Here is a 22,597-nt window from a genome sequence, read left to right on the forward strand (position 1 = left end):
GCTCCCTGTCCCCGTCCCCAGCACCGAGTGGCCTGCTCAGGGCGGCCTGGCTCCTGCTGGGCACACACGCCCCCGCCCTGGGGACGCCTCTGTGGGGACACCTCTGTGGGGACACCGCCTCCCTGGGGACACCGCTATGGGGGGACACCATGGCCCTGGGGACACCACGGCCCTGGGGACACCATGGCCCTGGGGACACCACTGCCTTGGGGGCACCACCGCCTTGGGGGCACCACCGTGGGGACACCACCGCCTTGGGGGCACCACCGTGGGGACGCCACGGCCCTGGGGACACCTCTGCGGGGCCGCCACCACCCCGGGGCCACCCGCACCGCCGCGGTGACACCGCCCCGGGGCCACCCCCGCCCCCTGGCGCCCCCTGCCGGCGGCCCCGCCCCTCGCCCGGGCCCCGCCCCCCGCCGCGCGAGGCCGGCCGGGCCGTACCAAGCGCGGCGTGCGGGGGGGGGGCCGGGCCGTTCCCGGGGCGCTGCCCCCCCGCAGCCGCGGCCTGGCCGCCCCGCTCCGCGCCGCCGGCACCTCCCGCTCAGCGGCGCCCCCGGGCCCGGGGCTGGGCCGCGGGCGGGGCCGGGCCGGGCCGGGCCGGGCGGGCGGCGGGGGGGCGGCTCCCCCGCGGCGGCGGGCGTGGTGCGCGCCGGGCGGCTTAAAGCGGGCGGCGGGGGGGCGGCGCCCGGGCAGCGCGGCGGGAGCGGGGCCGGAGCGGGGCCGGCGGCGGGCGGGCGGCGGGGACCGGGCGCCGGCACCGGCACCGCGGGCGGGGAGGGGGCGCGGGGCGGCGGCGGGTCCCGGCGCCGGGCCCGCACCGGGAGCGGGAGCGGGCGGCCCCGCCGCACGTGGCTGCCCCGCGCCGGCCGCGCCCCGGTCGCTTTGTCCCGGACAAAGGCGGCGGAGGCGGAGGGAGGGGAGCGGGGCCGGGCTCGCCCCCCGCCCGGTGCCCGCACGATGCGCGGGGGCTGCGCGGCGGCGCTGCCGCTGCCCTGGCTGGCGCTGCTGGCCCTGGCCCGGCAGCCCCCCGAGAAGCCGTCGGCGGCCCCGCTGCTGACCCGGCGGCCGTTCCTGGTGGCCTGGAACGTGCCCACGCAGGACTGCAAGCCCCGCTTCCAGGTGGCCCTGGACTTCAGCATCTTCGACCTGCAGGCGTCGCCCAACGAGGGCTTCGTGGACCAGAACCTCACCATCTTCTACAAGGAGCGCCTGGGGCTCTACCCCTACTACACCAGCCAGCGCGTGGCCGTCAACGGCGGCGTGCCCCAGCGCAGCAGCCTGGCCGAGCACCTCGCCCGGCTCCAGGAGGGCATCGGCAAGTACATCCGCTCGCCCGCCAAGGAGGGGCTGGCCGTCATCGACTGGGAGGAGTGGCGGCCCATCTGGGTGCGCAACTGGAAGCCCAAGGACGTCTACCAGGAGGTGTCGCGGCAGCTGGTGGTGCAGCGGCAGCCCCACCGGTCCCTCGAGGAGGTGAACAAGCAGGCCGTCTTCGAGTTCGAGTCGGCGGCGCGGCAGTTCATGGTGAGCACGCTGCGCTCGGCCAAGAGCTTCCGCCCCAAGCAGCTCTGGGGCTTCTACCTCTTCCCCGACTGCTACAACCACGACTACAGCAAGAACAAGGAGAGCTACACGGGGCAGTGCCCGGACGTGGAGAAGACGCGCAACGACCAGCTGGCGTGGCTGTGGAAGGAGAGCATGGCGCTCTACCCGTCCATCTACCTCGACCCCCTCCTGGCCTCCACCCCCAACAGCCGCAAGTTCGTGCGGGCGCGGGTGATGGAGGCCATGCGCATCTCGCAGCAGCACCACGACGGCTACAGCCTGCCTGTCTTCGTCTACACCCGGCCCACCTACATCCGCAAGATGGACGTGCTCAGCCAGGTAGGGCTGATGGCGGGGCCGCCCCGTGGCTGTGCTGTTGGGCTGTCCTCATCCCATCCATGGGTGGCCTCAACCCGTGAAGAAAAGAGGTTCTGGGCTGGCCAGGGTGCTGGCTGCTGTCCCCACGTCCCCTCCCCTGGGAGGTGTCACTGGACGCGTGGGTCCTTGCAGCCGGGACCCTGAGGTGCGAGAGCCCACAGCTCCTGCGCTGGTCAGCCCAGCCCCAGGGAGGAGGGTCTGGGAGCAGGCTCCTCTCTGAGGAGCTGGGACAGTCCCCTCGCCCCATGGCGTGGGTCTCTTTGGGACACCCTGTGCTTCATGGGGCCCGTGGGCACTAACCAGGCTCTGTCCCTGCAGCCGGACCTGATCTCCACCATCGGTGAGAGCGCGGCACTGGGTGCGGCCGGGGTCATCTTCTGGGGTGACGCAGACTACACCAAAAACCGGGTAGGTTTGGGGTCCGCCTGGGTGAGGGGTGGGGGGGCACTGACAGCTCGAGGACAGGGCTGTCCTCTCCACCTGGGATGCACCCTGGGGCACCCCAGCACGCCCCTGATGACCCCTTTTCTTTCCCCCAGGAGTCGTGCCAGACCATCAAGAACTACCTGGAGGGGGACCTGGGCCGCTACATCGTCAACGTCACGACGGCAGCGCAGCTCTGCAGCACGGTGCTGTGCCAGGGTCAGGGCCGCTGCCTGCGCCAGGACAGCGCCGCCGACGTCTTCCTGCACCTCAACCCCACCAGCTTCCAGCTGCGGCGCCGGGACGCGGAGCAACCCCAGCGCCCCCTCCTCTGGGCCGAGGGCCGCCTGTCCCCCGCCGACACCCGCTTCCTACGGACCAACTTCCGCTGCCACTGCTACCAGGGCTGGCAGGGCAGCGGCTGCCAGCAGCCAGTGGGACCTCGTGGGGGAGCCCCCGGCCCCCCGACGCCCGTGGGACTGGGGGGGGTGCTGCTGCTGCTGCTGCTCCTGGGCTGGCTCTAGCCTCGCCGGACTGCGACGGGGCCCCCCGGCACCCCCTTTCTGCAGCGGTGTAGCGGACCCGTGGGACACTGGCCCTAAATCGCCTGCTCGGCAGCTTTTTGGGGTGGGGGGGGGCTGGGGGGTCACCCCTCCCCTGCCCCGGGTGCTGGGGGCTGCTGCCCACCGGGGGGCTGGGGACGGAGGGGGAGGGCACGGGGGGGGGGGGGCCTCTCCTGTTGTAAGGGGAGGGACGGGGCGCGGCGTGGCGCCGAGCCGAGCCCCCGCGGCCGCACCGCGATTAAAGCCGAAGCGGCGCCGAGCGACAGCGGCTCCTTGCCGGGGGGGGGGCGGGGGGGGGGGCACACGTGGAGCGCCGGGGGCGTGCCCCAGGGCGGGGCCACGCCCACGCCCGGATTGGGCCACGCCCGGATTTGGCCACGCCCACACCGGATTTGGCCACGCCCCGCGAGCGTGGCCGGTGGGAGGGGGAGGCCCCGGGGGTGGCACGGAGGGCACCGGGCGGCGCCGGCCCCATCCGCAGCCCGACCTTGTCCCCGTCCCGTCCCCCCCCCCCCCCCCCGTCACTCATTAACCAGGGCCCGCCGCCGTGCCAGGCCCCGGCCGCCCGTGACTGCGACCCGCGGCGGGCGGCGGCCCCGCGTCCCTGCGGGCTGCCCATAAAAGCCCCGCGTGCCCCCACGCCGCCGTCCCCGGGCACCATGTGGCGGTGGTGGCACTGCTGGGCCCTGCTGCTCCTGCCCGCCCCGACCCCCGCCACCGGCCCCGGCCCCGTCCTCACCGGCCGCCCCTTCGTCACGGTGTGGAACGTGCCCAGCGAGCCGTGCGCCCGGTGGCACAACGTCACGCTGCCCCTCGGGGTCTTCGACGTGCTGGCCAACGCGCAGCAGGCCTTCGCGGGGCAGGACGTCACGCTCTTCTACAGCCAGCGCCTGGGGCTCTACCCGCACTACTCCGCGCAGGGGGTGCCAGTGGACGGGGGGCTGCCGCAGAACGCCAGCCTGCCAGCCCACCTCCGCCAGGCCGCCCGCGACGTGCAGGACGCCCTGCCCAACGCCACCTACGGCGGGCTGGCCGTCGTCGACTGGGAGAGCTGGCGCCCGCTCTGGGCCCGCGACTGGGGCTCCATGGACATCTACCGCGAGAAGTCGGAGGAGCTGGTGCGGCAGCAGCACCCGGAGTGGCCCTCCGACCTGGTGGAGGAGGTGGCCCAGCAGCAGTACGAGGAGGGCGCCCGCGACTTCATGGAGCAGACGCTGCAGCTGGGCGAGCGCCTGCGGCCCGGCGGCTACTGGGGCTTCTACGGCTTCCCCGACTGCTACAACAACGACTTCGGCAGCCCGAACTACAACGGCACCTGCCCGGCGGTGGAGCGCCAGCGCAACCAGGAGCTGGGGTGGCTCTGGAACAGCAGCCGGGCGCTCTACCCCAGCATCTACCTGCCCCCCCAGCTCAAGGGCACCGGCAAGGTGCTCAGCTACGTCCGCTACCGCGTGGCCGAGGCCTTCGCCGTCCAGAACGGCGTCCTCGCCACCGCCGTCCCTGTCCTGCCCTACGCCCAGATCGCCTTCGACAACACCGTTGACTTCCTCTCCGAGGTGGGGCTGGTGGGGACGGGGTGCGGGGCACCGAGGGCGCTCTGGGGCTTTGCGGCACCGTGCCGGGAGAAGGTGGCCGATAGCTCGGCGCCAGGTGGCTTTCGGTGGGGTGTGGGGTGGCAGCGTGCCCAGATGACCTCTCCTCTCCCCTCGGGCGCAGGAGGACCTGGTGAACACCATCGGGGAGAGCGCGGCTCAGGGTGCTGCGGGCATCGTGCTCTGGGGAAGCTCCAACTACAGCACCTCCAAGGTGAGTTGGGGAGGGGGGTCGGGGACTGCAGGACCCCCACTGCCGCCACGATGGGGCTGTGACGCCGCCTCCCCGTGCAGGAGATGTGCCTGAAGCTGAAGGACTACGTGGACGGGACCCTGGGCCACTACATCGTCAACGTGACGACCAGCGCCCAGCTGTGCAGCCAGAGCCTGTGCTCTGGCCACGGCCGCTGCGTGCGCAGCGGGGACACGGAGAGCTTCCTGCAACTCGACCCCCTCCGCTTCGCCATCGACCTGACAGCCACAAAGCCCCAGCCCATGGTGCGCACCCTGGCTGCTGGCGTGGACGCGTCCCAGCTGGCCGAAGGCTTCAGCTGCCAGTGCTACAGCGGCTGGCAGGGAGAGCGCTGCGACACCCAGCGTGCCTCCGAGTGAGCCGTGCCCAGATCCTGTCCCCACCCCCGTGCTGGGGACACACAAGGTGGGGAGGGTGGCACCGCCTCGCTCCCAGCTGGGAAGGAGGGGAAGCAAAGCCCAGGCTGAAAATAAAACCGCTCTGCACAACTCAGTGTCGCTACGTCCTTCCGTTGTGGCCCCGGCTGCTGGTGGTGGCAGGGTTGGGGGTGGAGGGCCACCCAGGGCCACCCGTGACACTGCAGGATGCTGCAAAGGGCCTGGCATCGGGACATGGGGTCTGGCAGCACCCCCCCCGCCCCGCAGCAGGCTCGGCACGCTGTGCCCGTCCCCTCTGATTTGCTCCGGCCCACACGGAGCAATGCAGGCGCAGGAGAGCACTGGGTGCCACTTCCCTGCCCCTCTCCCCAGGCACCTCCCCACGTGGGGAATTGTCCCTGCAGGAGACGACAGGATGCACAAGGGCGCCGTGGGCAGAGGGCACGCCGAGTGTTATGACTGCAGGGTTGAGGAGTCAATAAATCTGTAGCTGAATGTTAGGAAGAGAATTAGTTCGATTTTGAATCGGCGTATTTTGAAGAGGCCTAGAATTACAAAGCAATGCAGGGTGACAATGGTTTCTTAAAAGCAGACATAAAGAAGGAAGGAGAACTGCTAGGCAGGGGCTTGATACTTCTGTTCGCTCCAGGGCCAGGTCAGGCATCAGCTCATGGCTGCACCGTGGTGATGCGCTACAGAAGTGACATCTACAACTTGGGGAGTCCTTTTCCTATTACCTCCTGCTCTAAAGCTGCTGTGGGTCTCTGATGCCCCTCCCTTGTCCTTACAAGCCACTCTCAAAGGGTTGCATTTTTATATTTTTCAGCTTATGAGTTCAAAACCCACTGAAGTACTTTGGAAGATTTTTAAACAGTTTAGAAATTTTTCTTTACAAGTCTTTCAAATGCAGTGATAAAAGCTCGCCTGTGGATAGCAGGCATCATTTTGGCAACGGAACACCACCGACATAGAAACATTTCCAAACATCCCTTTACAAGATGCTCTCTCCAGAGCATGAGTGTCTTTTACAAAGCAGTTGGCGACAGCAGCCTCCCATCTGAAATAAGTTGGGGCTGGCTGCCAATACCCCCGTCCTTGCGTGCACCCCAGTAACGACCATCATTTGATTCCTGCAGAGACAGCGTAGGTATCCAACCTGCTCACATCTTCTTATTCGTTTGAATAGGAATCGGACAAGGTAACGATGGAGGTGCGATTGGACCCTTTGGTTCCCTAGCCACAGGCTTCAGAAACATGTACCACCTGATTGCCAAGCTCTTTGCCTCCGAAAAACTTAGTCATAATTGGATTTTGGCCCGGAAAGAATTGTCTAATCTAATTCTTACAGCAAGAACTTGACAAATGCTGTGTGTAAATATTGGAAACAATATTATCTTAGTATTTTTTGTATGCAGAATGTGATTCAACTCAATGAATGCTCCAAATGCGTCCTTCCCGAGCTACTAAGAATTTGATATTTGTTTCAAAGTTCACCTTTCTATTCACAGAAGGAAAAAGACTGTGATGTCCATGTCCTTGTTATGCCTGGAAGGTGTCACAGCTCCGTGCTTGGAGCTTCTTGTCATTCGATGTGCTTCAAGTGTTTGGCTTCTGGATACCTGGTGCGGTGTTAGGGGCTGCTTTGGGGAGTCTCACGGGCATGGAAGTTTAGGCTAACTCAGCCCATTACCACTGAAAAGGGCACCAGGAATGAGACGCTGCCTCTCGAGCTGCAGAAGTGTCTTAACACTGCCAGGAGCTGCATGAGCGCCGCGAGAACCCTGCCTCCAGGTGCCAGCTCGTGGCTCGCCTGAAGCAAAAGCCAGGCTGGCAAGGTGGATGAGCTCTTTTTCTTGGTGTTGAAATAACGTAAGCCTGGGCTCCAACAAGGTTTGTCACCTTCAAGTAGTAGTTTTCAGTGTGTTGAAAAGGATTCGTTTTAGTCATCCTTACGGTAGCTGTTCCTCCGTCCTTGGAGGACAGCTTGCGGGGTAGCCAGAGACACCTGACACTGGATGGCCCGAAACCAGCTCCTGGCTCCAAGGAGCAGCTGCAAGTAGGTACACCGTACACAGACAGCTTAGAAGCACTGAACAGCTACTGGACTGCTGGTTTTGGGGAAGGGGGGGGGGGGGTGGTGGTTTGAAAAATGCACAGCGCTTTGTAAACGCACAGCGCTCTGCAAACCCACCCGGGCGCCGTGAGCTTCACTTCGCTGCCCGCAGCGCTCGCACGGGTGTCAGGCACCGACGGTTTTCAGGGTGGGTGAGGAAATCTGCACTGCTCAGAGCAGCGCTGCTCCAAGAAACACAGGCGGTCACTTAAATCCGTCCTTACAGAGCCTGGTTTTTCATTTCAACAAAGTGTTTTGTTGAGTATTTTTGGTCTAGGTAAATTAAGCCATGTGCTGTCTCCAGAAGAGAATCTATCTTAAGTGCTTAGGATAGTTTAACTATCCCAAACAGTGAAAACTGAATTGCTGGTTGCTCTGAAACCAGGCAGAATGTTGTAGGACCTAGAACAAAGATGCTAATGATCAGAAGCCCTTAAATACTTCAATATGACTAGGACATAAAGTAGTTTAGCTGAAAGGCAAAGTAGAGATTGAATAAAGCATGGAGATTGCGTAAAAGAGAAAGAAGAAAGCCCTCCCCCCCAAAGAAAGGCTTTTCAGACACAAGTTGGAAATAAGAGGGCTGTTAATTAGGTAATAAGAATTCTCCTCTACCTCGTACCCTGACTAAAAACATCAAAATCAGCACAGAGGAACTCCCAGCGCTGCCAAACATCGCCGTACTCGGACACTGCTTGTGGTTCTGTCTGTGCGTTACCAGCCCACGCTTAGGGTTAGCAGCAGGTGACCAGGGAGCACGGTGGCATCAGGCGAGCGGTGCTAGTCCCCCACCCGCCACCTCTTGCCGCCGCATTTCACCTCGCAGAGCTCTGCGCGGGAGTCACGGGACGGCGCTGCGGGGGCTGGAGCCAGGCTCCCTCTGCCGATGCTCCTGGCCGCTGGGTGCGTGGAGCTGGCGTGAGCCCAAAGCTCTTCTGGATGGCACAAAATCCATGCTGAAAGCAGCCTCAGGAGCTGTATGGCTTAAAATCAAGCATGTGGGTCTTTAAGGTGCCTGCTATTCTCCCATACGTGCAGCAGAGGCTCGTGGCACCGTGCGCTGGCGGCTGGCCGTAGCTCAGGTTGCTCTGCATGTGTGCAGGCGTGCGGGGTGCTGCGGTCCTGGGGGAGACGCTGATGGTGCTGGCTTGGCGGCGCTAGAGGTGTCAGAACAGCGGCGTGCTTTTGGTGGCGATGTCTGGAGAGGCGAGGCCCTGCCACCTGCACGGGACTTAGCACAGCCAAGGCGCGCCCAGGCACCCAATACGCCCCCTGCGCCCTGCCGAAAGTCACAGCCGCGCCGGTTCGCAGGACTGGGAGAGGGACATTTCAGAGAAATGCAACCTCAGGAGCACGAGGCGGCACAAAAACTTCTTCCAGAGAAGCTCGGCTGTGCGAGCAGCGCAGGGTGCTACCCGGAGCAGCAGAGGTTCTGCTGGCTTTGGACAAAGCCTGCCCCCACACACAGCAGTAGCGTCAAGGGCGTGCATGAGGCTTCGTAGCTTTCCTGCTGATTACTGCTTCAAATTAAACCCGCAACTTCTCTTTCACATGCAGTGTCGAAGCTCACTTTTGACGACTGTTTCTAAAGTACCAACACCTGCAGAAGTCGTCTCCAGAAGCTCCAGAAAGAGCCCGCACCTCGCGCCACGACACAGCTCACCTCGGGCTTCGTCCTCTGTTCGCTCAGGGCAGCACCGACTTGAACACAAGAGCTTCCAGCTCTCGTCATCTCAAGTGACGGCAGCTCTTCCTTACAGCCTATTTGGATTTGGCGTTTGAAAAACTCCCGCTTCTTCTCTTTTGTCTTGCTCTGGTGTTTCTAGGAAAGATCCAGACTTCTGGGCTTCCTGGGGCGCAGACTCCGCAGCCGGCCTGTGCTGGACAGACCTCGCTGCAGAGCACTGCAGGGGCAGCAGCGCTCCTTCCTCTGGCTCAGCAGACCACAAGTTCAGAAGTTACTTGGAAAAAAATAATAATAATAAATTGCCAACCCTGAGGCATGGCTTGCTGGCTCTCAACAACTGTTTAGACATCCAGCCCAAACAGCAGAGCCTGCTTCAGGTTATGTAAACAAAAATGCCTCCGCGCTGGGAAGCTCGCTTACTGGGAGGCACAACACTTGCGCTATTTGCAGCATCTCTGCTGCTCTGACTTGGCAGTAACTCCCCTCCTGGTTATTTTCCACCCTGGGGTTTTAAAAACAGGCTCATCAGTGTCCTGTGCTAGTGCTGGCAAGCCAACAGGAGGGTTATCAACAGACCAAGGAGCGTCAGACTTGTGAACCGACTCGCTTGTGCTTTATAGAGCACCCTGCAGACGAGTTTTCCTCCCATGACACGTTAAATGCACAGCCACACAGTGCTCCGAGATGCTGCTCTGATGCTCCAGTGCTACACTGTGGGCAAACTTAAAGTAAACACTGAACATTATAGCAAATCTGACAGCAAAGCAGTTTGCGCAAACCACCAAGCATTTGGCTCTAAGTTTTCTTGGGAGGAAAAGTCTGATTTGACAGATTGCTAGCCGTAATTCCCAATGAAGATGAAGTAGCTGCAATCCTCTGTACTGTTGGGCAGTTTGGGGCTAGCTCTGGCCAAAAAACAAAACAAGCTGAAATTGAAGCAGGGGAGAAAACCTTCAGGCTGTATCTGACCCTCGGTGCAAAGCGCATACGCTTTGCTATCTTACTTGTTTTAATATGCATCACCAGATACCTGCACGACGCAGATACCAGCCGAGATAGCAGGGAGCTGAATAGCTCAAGGCCCAGCTTTTCTCACCCCAACAACAAACCTGCAAAGCACGGAACAAATAGCAGTGCCCAGCACGGCAGGTGCAGCTTTGATGGCAGACTGACGGCAGCCAGAACCCTCCGTATGTGGCCGCGGCGCGTGCTGCAGGGCTCCAGCGGGTGCGTGCCCGTGAATGTCCGATACACCGCGGGGTGCAAGGCACCTGCACCACACTCAGCGCTGCGTCCGCTTCCTCGTCGCCGAGGCAGCTGGGACAAGGAGTGGGCTGTGTTTAAACTTATTTTTCTTTCACCAAACAGCGGAGGTGGTGACCTTTGCGAACGGTCACCTGAAACCGGCCTGCTCCCCCGGGCTGTGCGAACGGCGCGTGGGGCACAGCTGCCTCTTGGCACTCGCTGGCCTGGAGCAGAGCAACCTCGCTGAAGGAAGTGACTCTGCTCTCCCCGCACCTCTGCCACCCTAACAAAATGAGCTAGGTGGAGCAGATTTTCAGCCAAAAGAACATGCTGGGTTTAATCATATTGAAAAATACTCGTATTGCTTTTTATTTTGTGTACTAAGACTTGCTCGGTTTCCCTCGATCGTTTACAGAAATGGCACCCAGATTGAATGAATTAATTTGAAAAGCTGCACCCTCCCCATCGGTGTATGAAGTCAGGTGAGCCCAGGGAGAACCACCACCAACGTCCGCCAGCAGCTACCCTTCAGGATGCTGGGCAGAAGAGACATTCAACCTTTTCTTCTTTGGCCATGGCCAGAAGGCATAATAGGAGTGCCCCTTTTCTGGGGCTTGCAAAATAACCCCCATCTGTGCTTTCTGAGCAAGAAGAAACTATTTCTTCATATGCAGGCTGATATGGAAACACCTGCCAACATCACAGAACAGGGGGATTCCCTCCTAAGGGTGCCTCAGTCCGGGTTCTTGCTAGGTAAATCCATATAAAGGTTTAAAATAACAAGGAGATTAATCAGTGAGTAATCCCTAAGCGACACAGAGAATACATCAGACTATTAATTTTTCCCATGGTATGAATGTGCCATTTATTCCCTCTTCTTCACAGCCACTATTGGAAAGGAGTGCAACATCGAAGCAAGCGACGTGCCAAAAACGTGTTTAATGCAGTAATATTTATGTAATCTCACGTGCTACTTGTTGTGCAGAGGGGCCACGATTAAAGATGCGGCTATTTCTTAGTCAAAGGTTATGGAAAATCTCAGCTGTCCCTGATAGAGACGCAGCACTTGGCTGCAGCTGCACGTACAGTAAGCGAGGAGCACAAAAATAGCCAGGCAAACACGCCAGCAATGCACGTAACGAGGCGGCCCCTGCCACGGAGCCCGAGAAAGGCCAGGCGAGCGCCTGGGGTCTGGGCGAGGGGAGAATTGATAAGATTCAGCATCCCAGACTTCTGCAGTCTCCAGCCTCGGGGTACCCTGACGTGTTCCTGCGCCTCAGGACAAAGGCCCACGTCATTTTTGCAGATCCTACTGTCTGGCCAAATGAAGTAGTTAAGAGAAAGGAAAAATGAGGTACAGTGTGGTTACATGAATAATTGCAGTGCGCTAAACTTTTGTTGCTGGCTCGACGATGGGTATTTCTGCCTTTTACACTTCTAAGAGTTTGCAGTTTGTCTGGGTAAAGACTGCAAAATGTCTTTGTAAGGGAAAAAAAAAAAAAAAGGAGTTGCATTGCCTGGCTCAGCCAGCTACAGCACAGTCCTGCATTTGCCCGATTCCCAAGAGATTTAACAAAAACAAAGGACCAACAGCTTAAACCTTCCATTGAAACCAAGGAACTCGACTACAAGCCAGCTAAAATAGTTATAAAACCTCACTGGGTTTAACCATCGTTAAATTACTGTCATCCAGAGATCCAGAGAGAAAGGCTACTGGCTCGCGCTAAAGCAGAAGAAAGTTAACTCGTGAAAACGTCAGAGAAGGGCACAGGACCAAGTAAGTCCAAAGGATGACCCTGCTTGCTCAGTTTAATCCAAGAACAAGCTCAGACAAAAATCCCAGGTGTGAATCGTGTGAGTGCTTATCTCGATTTTTTTGTTCCTTGAATCCGTTCCTAACCACGCCAGCCTAACCAACTCCACCTCCCTCGGGCCCTCCTAGCTTAGGCAGCAAGCCGTCCCCCTGCGCGACGCGCTGACTGCGTGGGTGCGGAGCGAAACCCCAGCTTTCTAACAACTCCCTCAGCTAAACCCCGTCCCGGTCGATCCGTATTTTGCTTTTAAGAGCGCATGAGCACAGCTCGCATCCAGCCTCGCTGGCTGCACACACCGCCCGGACAAGAGAGGACAAGCCCGGAGCGGGCGCTGGGAGGAGAGCAGCGGCGCTGAGCGCTCACGTTGCCCTTCCCAGCCCGCGGAGCTGGAGGAGAGAGGCGGCCAGACAGAGGACAAAAAACACCGAAAGAAAATGCGGGAGCCCTTTGATCAGTGACGGGCTGTGCTGCAGCCCAGGCTGGATTACAGGCTTTCCTTGCCGTTGGTACTTGGGAGCGTTTCTTCTGCCAGAGGAGCAGTTGAAGTTCCTGGCGTGGTTACTGAGCTGCTTCCCGCTGGCTGGGGGGAGAAGGGGGAACTTTGAACCCTTTTATCTACGTTAAGCAATGAGGATTCCTTGCAGACGTGTGGTTTTGCTGTTTTTTCCTTCATTTTTTAAGGCCAAGGACAGAAGGATGAATATGCAGGATGGCTGCTGCAGTGGCCTGGCTCTTTGCTCCTCATGTGGCTTCATACCACCTACCAAAATAACATACATATATATATATATTTACACTTTTTTTTTTTTAACATTTTTTTTTTAAGGCAATGCTGGGAAAAGACTTTGCTAAACCCAGAAACCACAACTATAAGATGTTTTGGGGAGAGACCAGACAAGACGGGGCTTTGCCCCTGTCCCAGGGGGGTTGCAATTTGAGGACATTTCTCACGTAGCAACTCCCGGACAGCTTCAGCCAGCAGCCCCAAGCTGGAAGGAGTCGCACACCAAGCCCCAAATCGTGTTTTGCACTGTTTTGTCCGTGCCAGTGAAGCAAACGAAGTGTCAATAGTCCAGACGGACTCACAGGGAGTTAGGGAGGACGACGTGCAGCCCAGGAGGTGGGCACGGCAGGAAGCTCTGCTTGCCCCCCCCCAAGACCACCACTCGCACGGAGACACCCCTAGAAGCCGTTCGGTGCTCCAGGGGGTGCACAAGGAGCTGGACCTTACTTTGAGGGTTCCCCCAAAGAACAGAAGGTTGCCCCTTTAATTCCAGGGCAACTTTTTTCTCCCCAGTCACCCACGGTCCCTAACAATCTGATTTCCAGAGGGGTTTCTGAGTAGGTCGATGCTTTCTTTAGGTACAGCCCAGGACCAGGGGAGCAGCAGGAGCTGGGTGTGAGTCACCTCACACACGCAGCAGGGAAGTGACACCGACACCAGCACCGTGCTGACCTCGGGCGCTGAGCTTCCTCATTGCAGGGGGCATCATCATCTGGAGATAAGCACGTAAACACTCCGTGTTTGTGAAAAAAACAGCCTTTCTTTCACATGACTTCATCTCTCTGTAAGTGATTAACGTTTAAGAAGCTGCACGTTGGTAACTGAAGGTTTAAACCTCTGGTGATTCCCAGGCAGAGCCAGGGCGGTTGCGGCGCTTTCGGTACCTGTGTCGGCCTGGAACCAGGCGCCCAGGCAGCACGCAGCGATGGCTTGAGCCCTCTTGGAGGGAGCCAGGCAGGAGGACGAAGGCATTGACTAAAAACCATCCTGCCGCGGTAATAAATAAAACGGCACGTGAAGTTTAACCAAAAAAAAAAACCACCAACCCTACAAATTCCGTTCCCTGTGTCGACCCTTTCGATCTTAAGGTGAAATCCTCCTGCCCACCCCCACCCCCCCGCCGGGCTGCTGCCCCTCGGGCTCCCTGCCCAGCGCCGCGGGGGGCTCGGAGCCACCCGGCCCCGGCCGCGGCCCCCGCGGGGGGCTCCGAGCGCCCTCCCCGCTCCCGCACCTGCCCCTTCCTCCGCGGCGGGCGCTGCCCGGGGGCGGGCGGCGGGGGGGGGGGGGGGGGGGGCGCTGCCCGGGGCCGCTCCCGTTCGGCCCCGGCCCCGGCCCGGTCCCGCCCCCGCTCCGCGCCCAGCCGCGGGCAGCTCCGCAGGAGCGGAGGCAGCGGCGCCGATGTGGGGCCGCCGCCGCCCGCAGGGCCGGCACCGCAGAGGTAGGACCGGGGGGGGCGCTGGGGGGCGGCGGAGGCCCACGGGGGGGGGTTTTGGAGGGGGGGGAGAGCGATGGCCACGGCCCCGGGTCAGCGGGGGGCGGCGGGATCCGGCCCCCCCCCGCAGGGTACCGGGCTGCGGAGGGCGAGCCCCGCTCCTCCCGGGCTCTGCCGCAGCCCGGGGCAGGAGGGGGAGCCGGGGCAGAACCTGGCTCGGGCTTCAAACCCCCGCTCGTTTCCAGTTAAACCTCCGCAGGTGTCCGGCAGCAGCCGGGCAGCGCGGGGCGGAACCGGTCCGAGCCGAGCGGGAGCGATCCCGCGTGGGGTCACCCGGGGGGGGAGAGCGCGGGGCTCGCGGCGAGGCTTCCCGTAAGTTTGCTTCGCGTGGCCTTACTCAGCTGCGAGGCACTCCCGTAATTACGGCTGCAATTAAAAGCAGCAGCATCCATTTACATCAGGTCCCGGTCGTTTTGAACCATCATCTAATGAGGGCGTTCGTGTAGGGATAGCTATGCAGGATGAGGGCACTGCGCGGGGAGCTGCTCGGGGAGGGTTTTTGTTTGGGAGCTTGGTCGAGGTCACTCGGAGGGAGGGTCTGCTCGGATTGAGTGAAATAGGACATTTTGTTAGGAAAAAGCGCAAAGTTTTACCAACGCAGCCCAGCAGCAGGGTGTTGTTGGATTAAATGAAGTGCTTTTAGCAGTTTTATGGGTTTTGTGTCATCCATCTAATTAAAAAAAAAAAAAATCAGCTTGGTTACACCAGCCTATTTCTCAATTGGATTGCATCAACGTTCCTTCTGCTCTTCTGAATCAGAGATTTGGTCAGTGCAGCTTGTGTCTGGTGTCTCGCTGCCGGCGGAGCAGCGCGGCTGCATCCCAGATTGCTGGCTGAGGCTGTGTGGTTTCCTCAGGGCTCGAGCCGCACGCTGGCCCGGCCGTTTGTCTCTGCATCGGACTTTCAACACTGGAAGGCGTTGTAGGGAGGGTTTCTGCTTTTTTTTTTTCTGAAGGAAAAGACTTGGTGGGGTACGCTCACCTTCTCGCTCTGTGTGTTATTTTTGATTATTGTTTTGCGTACGGAATATAGGGTAGGCTTGTTGTCCCCACGCCCTGCGTGGGGCAGGTCCATGGAAAAGTTCACAAGGCAAATGTTGCAGAGATGACAAAAACTCCCAACGTGCAGTGGAGGAAGCAGCAGCCACAGATATGGGAAGTGCTGTGTTCCTTGTGCCTGCTCTGGTTTTCCCCAGAAGCCTTTTTTTGTCCCATTTTTGGTCAAATAATTGTCCGCTAACCTTTTGTCGCAGACAGTGCTTGACTTGTGCTCTCTGAGAGCATAAGAGGTCCAGTGATTAAATCCTACAAGGGGGTAAAAGGGAATAAAGAAGTCTGAAGTCGCTCATCTGTCTTGTTGGGCACTCTAGCAGCTGAAATTAAGTAAGCTAAGTGGATTCCTGGTTTTATTCAATTTTTATTAGGTGCTCAAAGTGGGGACGTGGAAAGGAGCCACACGCGTTGGTATTTGCAGAGGCCGGGGGGTTATTTTGGCGTGATTTGGTTGCGCGGAGGGGAAGTTTCCGGTGGAGTGCTGGCCTGGCTCACTCCAAGAGACCGCGCTGGCTCGGGCTGGCTAATAACCAGGCTTGTTCTTGGGTGCCTGCCAAACCCTGGCCCTAAATATTGTAATCGCACGCTAATTATGAATACTGATCCCCAGACGTATTTAATGTGCTGCCAGGTGAAGTGCTAACCTTGGAGTCGCTGAGTGTAGCAGCGTGGTTTGGGTAGAATCGCTCCGACCTGGTGGGTCCGTGAGTTTGTGTCGCCGCGACGAGAAGCGATGTTTCTGGTTTTGCATGAAGTGTGTCGTGTTTGAAGTGCCCTTGAGGTTCTGCTATGTCCAAAAAACTCGTCTCTCATTTGAGAGGCTGGTGAAGGGGGGGCTCCTCGGGGCACTGGCATCCGTAACGTTTGAGGAGCTGAATCTGCGCGCTGCGATGAGCCTGAAATCTTTCAGTGAGCGACTTCTGTGGTAGGGCCTGAATGCAGACGACGAGTCTCCTAATTGCACTGACTTTTCTCCACGTGATGGATAAGAGGGTTGTTTTGTAATGTTTTATTAATAAAATGGGATGGATTTGTCGTGACTGCCCTTGTGGATATAATGTGCCTGTTGCAGCTTTAAATCTGTGCGTGTGGGTATAATTTCAGCACGACTGGTTACTTAGATATCCAAAATGACTGCGTGGCATTAGTTTTCAGATGATTCAGGACGTTACTATCTTATTTACAGGCCATGAAGCCCTTAGTTCCCCTTGTCACTAGACAGTGGACTACCAAACTTCTTCCCAACCTTATTCTTTTTTCTGATGTGCGTTTTCTCCTCTCTCTGTGTAGCGTCAAGCCTCTCTCTTCTCCATGGGCTTGGGGCTGGCTGTGTGCGTGTTGTGCCCCAGGACAGGGATCATTGGGCTGCCGGGGCTCGGGGGCTCTCAGATTGCTGCGGGGTTGGCGCGAAGCCGCGTGGTGACGGCGACACGTCACTCGGACGCGCTGGTCCTGCCCCGCTCAGGCTGCGGAGTGGCATCTTTTGAGATGGGTTCACACTCGGATGGTTTCTCCATCTGCAGATAGCAGTAAGTTTTGTGAGCTGGATTCGTCTGTACCGAAACTGCCGAGGCTTGGTTTGATCCTGCGTGTATTTAGGTGCATAAACAGCAAAGTTTCCTTAAACAGCAAGAAATCCTCACTGCTGGATGACATACCCAGTTTGCCCATGGGTAGTTTATGTCAAATGATGCAAGGGACAAAATATTTGTAGCGATTGATTTATAGTTAAAAGCTTCCGTATGGCTACGCACACCTCTTTTGACATAAATTAAAAATTTGAGTTGTTTTAACTCATCTGAAGTTGTTTTTGACAATTATTGCTGCCACAACAATATTTGGATTTAAGGGTGCCTTTTTCTTCCTCTCTTATGATCATATATCCCTGGAGATCTAATCGATATTGTCAGTTAATAACAAGCAACATTTGTCATTCATGGGAACCCGACGGATATTCTTCAGCTTGGAGCTCTGCAACATCCACCTTCTGTGCTGAGGAGGGAGAAAAACAGAAGAGCTTTGTAGTTTTTCTATTATCAGTGTGAAACCAGTTTCCCCAAAACAGTGGGGGGATTTCAGGGGTTCATGACCTCTTGCAATCAAAAAAATTTAGGTGGCTTGCAAGAGGCAGGCTGGTAGGGATGAAGGAGGAGTGGAACAAGCACCAAGGCAGCCCTCGTTGTGGAGGAAAGCAGCTCTCCTGTTAGTCAAAGTCATTCCTCATTTTTTGTAGAAGATTGATCTAGCTGTATTTTTTTTCTTTTTCTTCTCTCCCTCTCTTTCATTTTATTTTATTTTATCTCTGAGAAATGCTCCACTTGGGGGTTAGGGTATGGAAACGTAAAATTCAAGCAGTTCTGGAAGAGATGTCTCCCATGGATATAGGTCTTGTGGCTGTAACTGTTTGTTCTTCCCCAGGTCTGGGTCAGGTCTGAGGACCTGGGCTCATCCAGTGCCAGTCTCGTGTCTGATGGGGAAGGCTGAAGTGCAGGCAGGGTATCTTTTTTCTCTTGGTAGCCAGTTTTCACTAAAATGTAGGAGATTTTAATGTTTTTGAGACCTGTGTCCAAAAAGGTTCAAATTAATGGATGACCTGGCCATGTGATTCCTGAAGGGACAGGGCTCGAGCAAGCGAGCCTGAACAGCTGATGTTTCATGGGACGTGGAGAGTGCATGCGTTTGCATTTGATCTGTTTTGGTTTTGCTCCACCATCATATCCCGTTTACATAGCCGAATACTAACATGAAGTGAATTATATCAAGCCCATCCCCACTCACATACTGGAGGGAGGCTGTTTATGCTGGGACATGAAAGTCTTCTAACAACATTAATATTCAGGATTGTGTTTGGGCACCTAAGCTTCTTGGTTTCCTTTTCCTCTAGCAAACCTCTCTGCTTTACATCACAGGGAACCTTTTTTTTTTTTTCCAGTTTCCTCGAGTGTTGTCTCTTTCTGGAGCTACTTTTCAGGCTGTGGCTAATGCACTTTGACAAAATAACGTGGGTGCTCCTAACCTGAAGCATCCGTCCCCTGCTTGTCAGGTTGCTACCACTGCTGCTGCGTGTGCTATTTGCTTTCAATTTGTATTAAAATCTAATTCTTTGGATGTGTATTTACATATTGTGGTGCCAGTCTCTCCCGTATGCTGTACATGCTGGAGTATGGCCTTCTCCACTCTGCAGTCATTCGTTATGATTTATTTTCTCTACAGAGACTGGTGCTGAAACAAAGCTCTTTTTAGAAATATAATTGAGAATTGAGGGATTTTGTTTTTAAATACAAACAAAAAAGGTTTCTTTGCTAATATTATGATGGCAACTGTCGTTTGGTAAATGTTTTGCCTTTGCAGCAGTTTTTATTTGTAATATTTCTGTTGTTTAGCCTGCCTGCACTTCACAAATTAGATTATTTTGGCTGTTGTAATTTTATTATCCTTATTAAGCTTCCTCATCTACGTATTGATCCTGTTAGTCTCAGGAAGCTGATAAGCCATCTAGCTGTACTTGCAAAACACACAGAAAATGAGAAATCTGCCCTGGAGGCTATGAAGACACAGATTTGCTTGTGACTGGGATCACGGTATGTCTGTCCGGTGTTCTGTCACCTCCAGTGCTAGGTTTTAGACTGTATGACAGCATTGCAGCTAGCTAAATTGAGGTGAAATTTGCTTTTATTATAAACTCTGCTGAGAAGCTTTGCTCTAGCTCTCTTGTTTTTTTGTTTGGATGAATATGCTCCTTTTCCACAGAGCTCAAGAACAGTTCCAGAGGCAGCTGGCGTCATGTATGCTGCGAGGTTTTTTTTGCTCCTTGTGTCAGTGTCAGTTTTCCATGCTGCCTTTCCAGGGGGATTTATTCCTCATTTTCAAAAACCTGCCTTCCAATCTCTGCTGCCTACAGCATGCACATGAAACCAGGAGTAACTGTAGGTGTGGGCGCAGGACTTCAGGCCCAGTTGCTGCCCCATTAACTTGTTTGCTATTGTTTCCATCGCCATGGGCTTTTCCATTAGTGACCCGCTTATCCCATACGGTAATACATGCTGAATGCTATACTCTGTTGGAACTGTACTCACCTCTTTTTTTGTTTGTTTGTTCTAGCTATTGGACAAGTCCTGTCCCTCTAACAACGTGAGATTGTACAACCTCCAACTCAATGTCTGCTCTGAGTCCGCTTTAGATGTTTTCAAACTGGTCTCTGCCAATTTACACCTTACTGATGGAACCAGAATGTTCAAAGAGCCATGTTTTTTTCTTGTCCTCCCCGACCTCTCTGCATAGTCACTGCTTCTTCTAACGTCTTGTTGTTTTTGCTTTTATGATACTCTTTCCACCCCCTAGCCCATGTTTCCTCCTCCTCCTCCCACAACATGACCTTGCTTTGCTCTTGTCTCCCCATGCCCTATTTCAGGCATTCACATGGCTTCAACTTCTATTATGTGCTGATGACTCACAGATGCACTCTATACCTCTGACGGTTTGCTTCGTCCAGACCAGCATCTGTCTTTCTGCTGGTGTTTTTCTCTTTGATTTCTCCATCAGTAGTAACTCGATATTTCAAACCCCAACGCCCCTTACCATGCTTCACGAGTTCCCTTTCTCTCTTGTCTTTTAAAACGCTGCCATCTGATGGGTAGCTTCGTCCTAAAGCCTGTTAGGTTGTTTTTATTCCTTTGGCTTACTTCATGTGCTTGAATCCCGTACAAATTCTGCACATTCTTTATTGTCAATGTATTTCTCCTTTTCCAGCTCACCATATAACTGTTCTTTCCTAATGCATATAGTAAGTCTTCTCAGCTGTTTTTATTTTAAATGGATGTCTTGAGAAATTCTACTGCTGAAGTCAGCCGATAGCGTTTGGTTTTAGATAGTGTTAAGTTCTTCTCTTAGAAGTCAGCTGTCCTTGCCCTGCTGTTTTTTACATTTAGCAGCACAGCTTTAGCTGTTGTAAACAAGTGGCATTCATCGTGTCCTAGCTGAATGAAGGATATGTATACAAAGGATATGTATACATAATAAATGTTAAAATACCTAATACAAAACTAGCTGTAAGTGAACATAATTCATAAGCCTTTCAGCCTAGAGAAGGGTTCTCTCTTTTATTTAAAATTGCTAATCCTTCTCTCATGCTTCTTTTAAGTATACTTTTACTCATAACAGCAAACCCAAACGCTAGGAATTGGGAAGATTTTTCTAATATGCTCATGTGTCCGCAAAGGAATAGAGAGGTTCAAGGCGATAGGTACACTTTCAGACCACTTTGTAGACGTTGTTTTCATGTAGCTTCAAGAGGCGCAAAGACAAACACGCTGGTGAATGCAAGCGTGTGTTTGTGTTTTCTTGTTCAAATATTTCAAGCTTCTCTAGCCTTGGCTGTCCTGGGTTGCATCACGGATTCCAGGTAACTGATGCAGCTGGGGGAAGCGGCCTTGCTGCTGCATCACACTACCAAGGAAGAGGAAAATGTTTCAGGGTACACCCACCCGCCGTCCAGAGATTGTGCAATGCTGTACGTGCTGTTGCTGTAGTAACAACATCGGACACTACCGGAACAATGTGTAGGAACGACTTTCTATGGCAGGCTTACCGTCTTGGAAACTGTATTTCCAGTTACCCTCTAGACCTGTGAATGCAAATGGGCAATTTGTGCAAACGCCACCAGTTTTAATGTTCTCTTTCTGCTCTTCTTAGGAGCAGCCACCCCCTCGTGTAAATAGTTTGAAGTTGCTGGTGTACAGTAAGCTACAAAGGGTTTCTTAAAACTGGGTTGCACTCAGATAGCATGAATAATGGATGCCTTCTTTCCTTTATCTTGCATCATAACAGGAAGATTTAAAACATTGCTTTAATGTTGTGATGATGGAAATAGTTTTAAGCCATACCTGGGAGCATCACTTGAGGATCTAGCCTAATTTTTCAGGGAACTCATTTCAGCATGCTCTGAGTCGAAGGTGGGAGGTGGCTGCTTGGATGGGAGGTGTAATGGATTAGCGATCTAGCCTTCCTTGCAGGAAAACCACGGCGTCCAATCAACGTGGTTTTCTCCAGGTGTTAGGTTTTTCCCATGTTTAAGATAAAGCGATTATTTCTTCTGGAATGTAAAAAATATCTAAATTAACATGTTTATACATTCAGAAATAATAAAACTACTCTGAAAGGCCATGCTTTCAAGAGTGGTTCACGTAAAGATAACAAGGATCAGAGTGTCAGTGTAGCAAGGTGTATTTTGCTGTTGTTGCTGACGTCAGTAATGTGCATGTGAATATCCCTGGACTCTCATGCGGTCCCTGTGTTGGTGACATGACCTTCTGCTGATAACACATCTACCCCCAAGTTATCTTGATTGCCTGATAGGTTTTATATGCATACAACACAATGCATGAGTTCAGTAGAAAGCTGTTCAAGGCTTTATTGATAGAATTCTTGCAATAAAAACGCTTATATAGCAAGTGCTTGCTTCTTGATCGCTAGGTTGTTATGCTTTTGAAAGCACATAACCATGCTGGAATCAAGCCACACATAAATAGTGCTGTAAGGGATACATCATTGTTTTGCATGCATGATGAATATCTATTATGATGTTTCAGCAGATGATAAAGAAAATATAATGAATGCAAATTAGTGTGGGAATTAGTCCTCTCTCCAGCCAAGAAGTGTGGCTGAGGCTTCTGAGTGCCTGAGCCCTGTAAGATCTCTCCTTGTGTCAGACCTGTTAGAATAGGTATGAGCTCGTTTTCTCACTGATGTACTTTATACCAATGTTTTCTGTTTAGATGATTTTTTTGTTTTTCTTATGTATGCTAAGGAATATTGTTTTGTTTCAGCTTAAGAAATCTCTCTAGTGTGTGTATTTATACAGCTTTGTCAATGTGGGAACTAGGGTGTTGTTTAAATTTAATCCCCAATTAGCACTGAAGAGATGTCTTGCTCCTGATAGTAGCTCATTCTCATGTAGAGCGTGATGTTGTGTTTTTTTTTTTTTTTTCCCCCCCAAATCTCATTAGTAGCTTGAACTGTAGCCAGGAAGTCCAATAATAAAATAAACACTCATAAAAATAACATCTATAGGTGTGTGTTGTTGAGGCCAGATTCTTTTTAAAGTTCTGAATCCTTAAGGCTATGCTTGTCTTTGATGTAGCAGGTCCACTTCAAAAGAACTAAAACTTTTTTCCCTTTAGGCAGTGATATGAAATAGGACATGGAGTGAATGGTACCAGTAATGCACTGTTTTCTTCTCAAAAGAAATGGAGTAAGTGCTAGGCCTGTGTATCAAAAT

At 54.9% G+C, this 22,597-nt stretch overlaps 3 protein-coding genes across 3 annotated transcripts in view; all 3 read left to right on the forward strand.

Annotated features, from left to right (window-relative positions):
- Positions 1-742: 742 nt before the first annotated feature.
- Positions 743-3,168, forward strand: HYAL2 (hyaluronidase 2). Its single transcript, XM_013191912.3, has 3 exons — positions 743-1,887; positions 2,245-2,334; positions 2,466-3,168. Exons 1-3 carry the CDS (start codon positions 961-963, stop codon positions 2,871-2,873), a joined length of 1,425 nt encoding a protein of 474 aa, XP_013047366.3. The 5' UTR covers positions 743-960; the 3' UTR covers positions 2,874-3,168.
- Positions 3,169-3,306: 138 nt separating this feature from the next.
- Positions 3,307-5,245, forward strand: HYAL1 (hyaluronidase 1). The gene is made up of 3 exons (XM_048074876.2): positions 3,307-4,468; positions 4,629-4,718; positions 4,799-5,245. Exons 1-3 carry the CDS (start codon positions 3,572-3,574, stop codon positions 5,114-5,116), a joined length of 1,305 nt encoding a protein of 434 aa, XP_047930833.1. The 5' UTR covers positions 3,307-3,571; the 3' UTR covers positions 5,117-5,245.
- Positions 5,246-14,068: 8,823 nt separating this feature from the next.
- The window catches only part of LOC106042848 (6-phosphofructo-2-kinase/fructose-2,6-bisphosphatase 4), a 49,510-nt gene continuing 40,981 nt past the window's right edge, over positions 14,069-22,597 (forward strand). The window contains exon 1 of the mRNA XM_067003481.1: positions 14,069-14,215. Coding sequence (XP_066859582.1) covers positions 14,176-14,215 — 40 coding nt within the window. The 5' untranslated portion in view covers positions 14,069-14,175. The remainder of the gene's footprint in view (positions 14,216-22,597) is intronic.

This window comes from Anser cygnoides, chromosome 10 (assembly GCF_040182565.1).
Source record: "Anser cygnoides isolate HZ-2024a breed goose chromosome 10, Taihu_goose_T2T_genome, whole genome shotgun sequence".
NCBI lineage: Eukaryota > Metazoa > Chordata > Aves > Anseriformes > Anatidae > Anser > Anser cygnoides.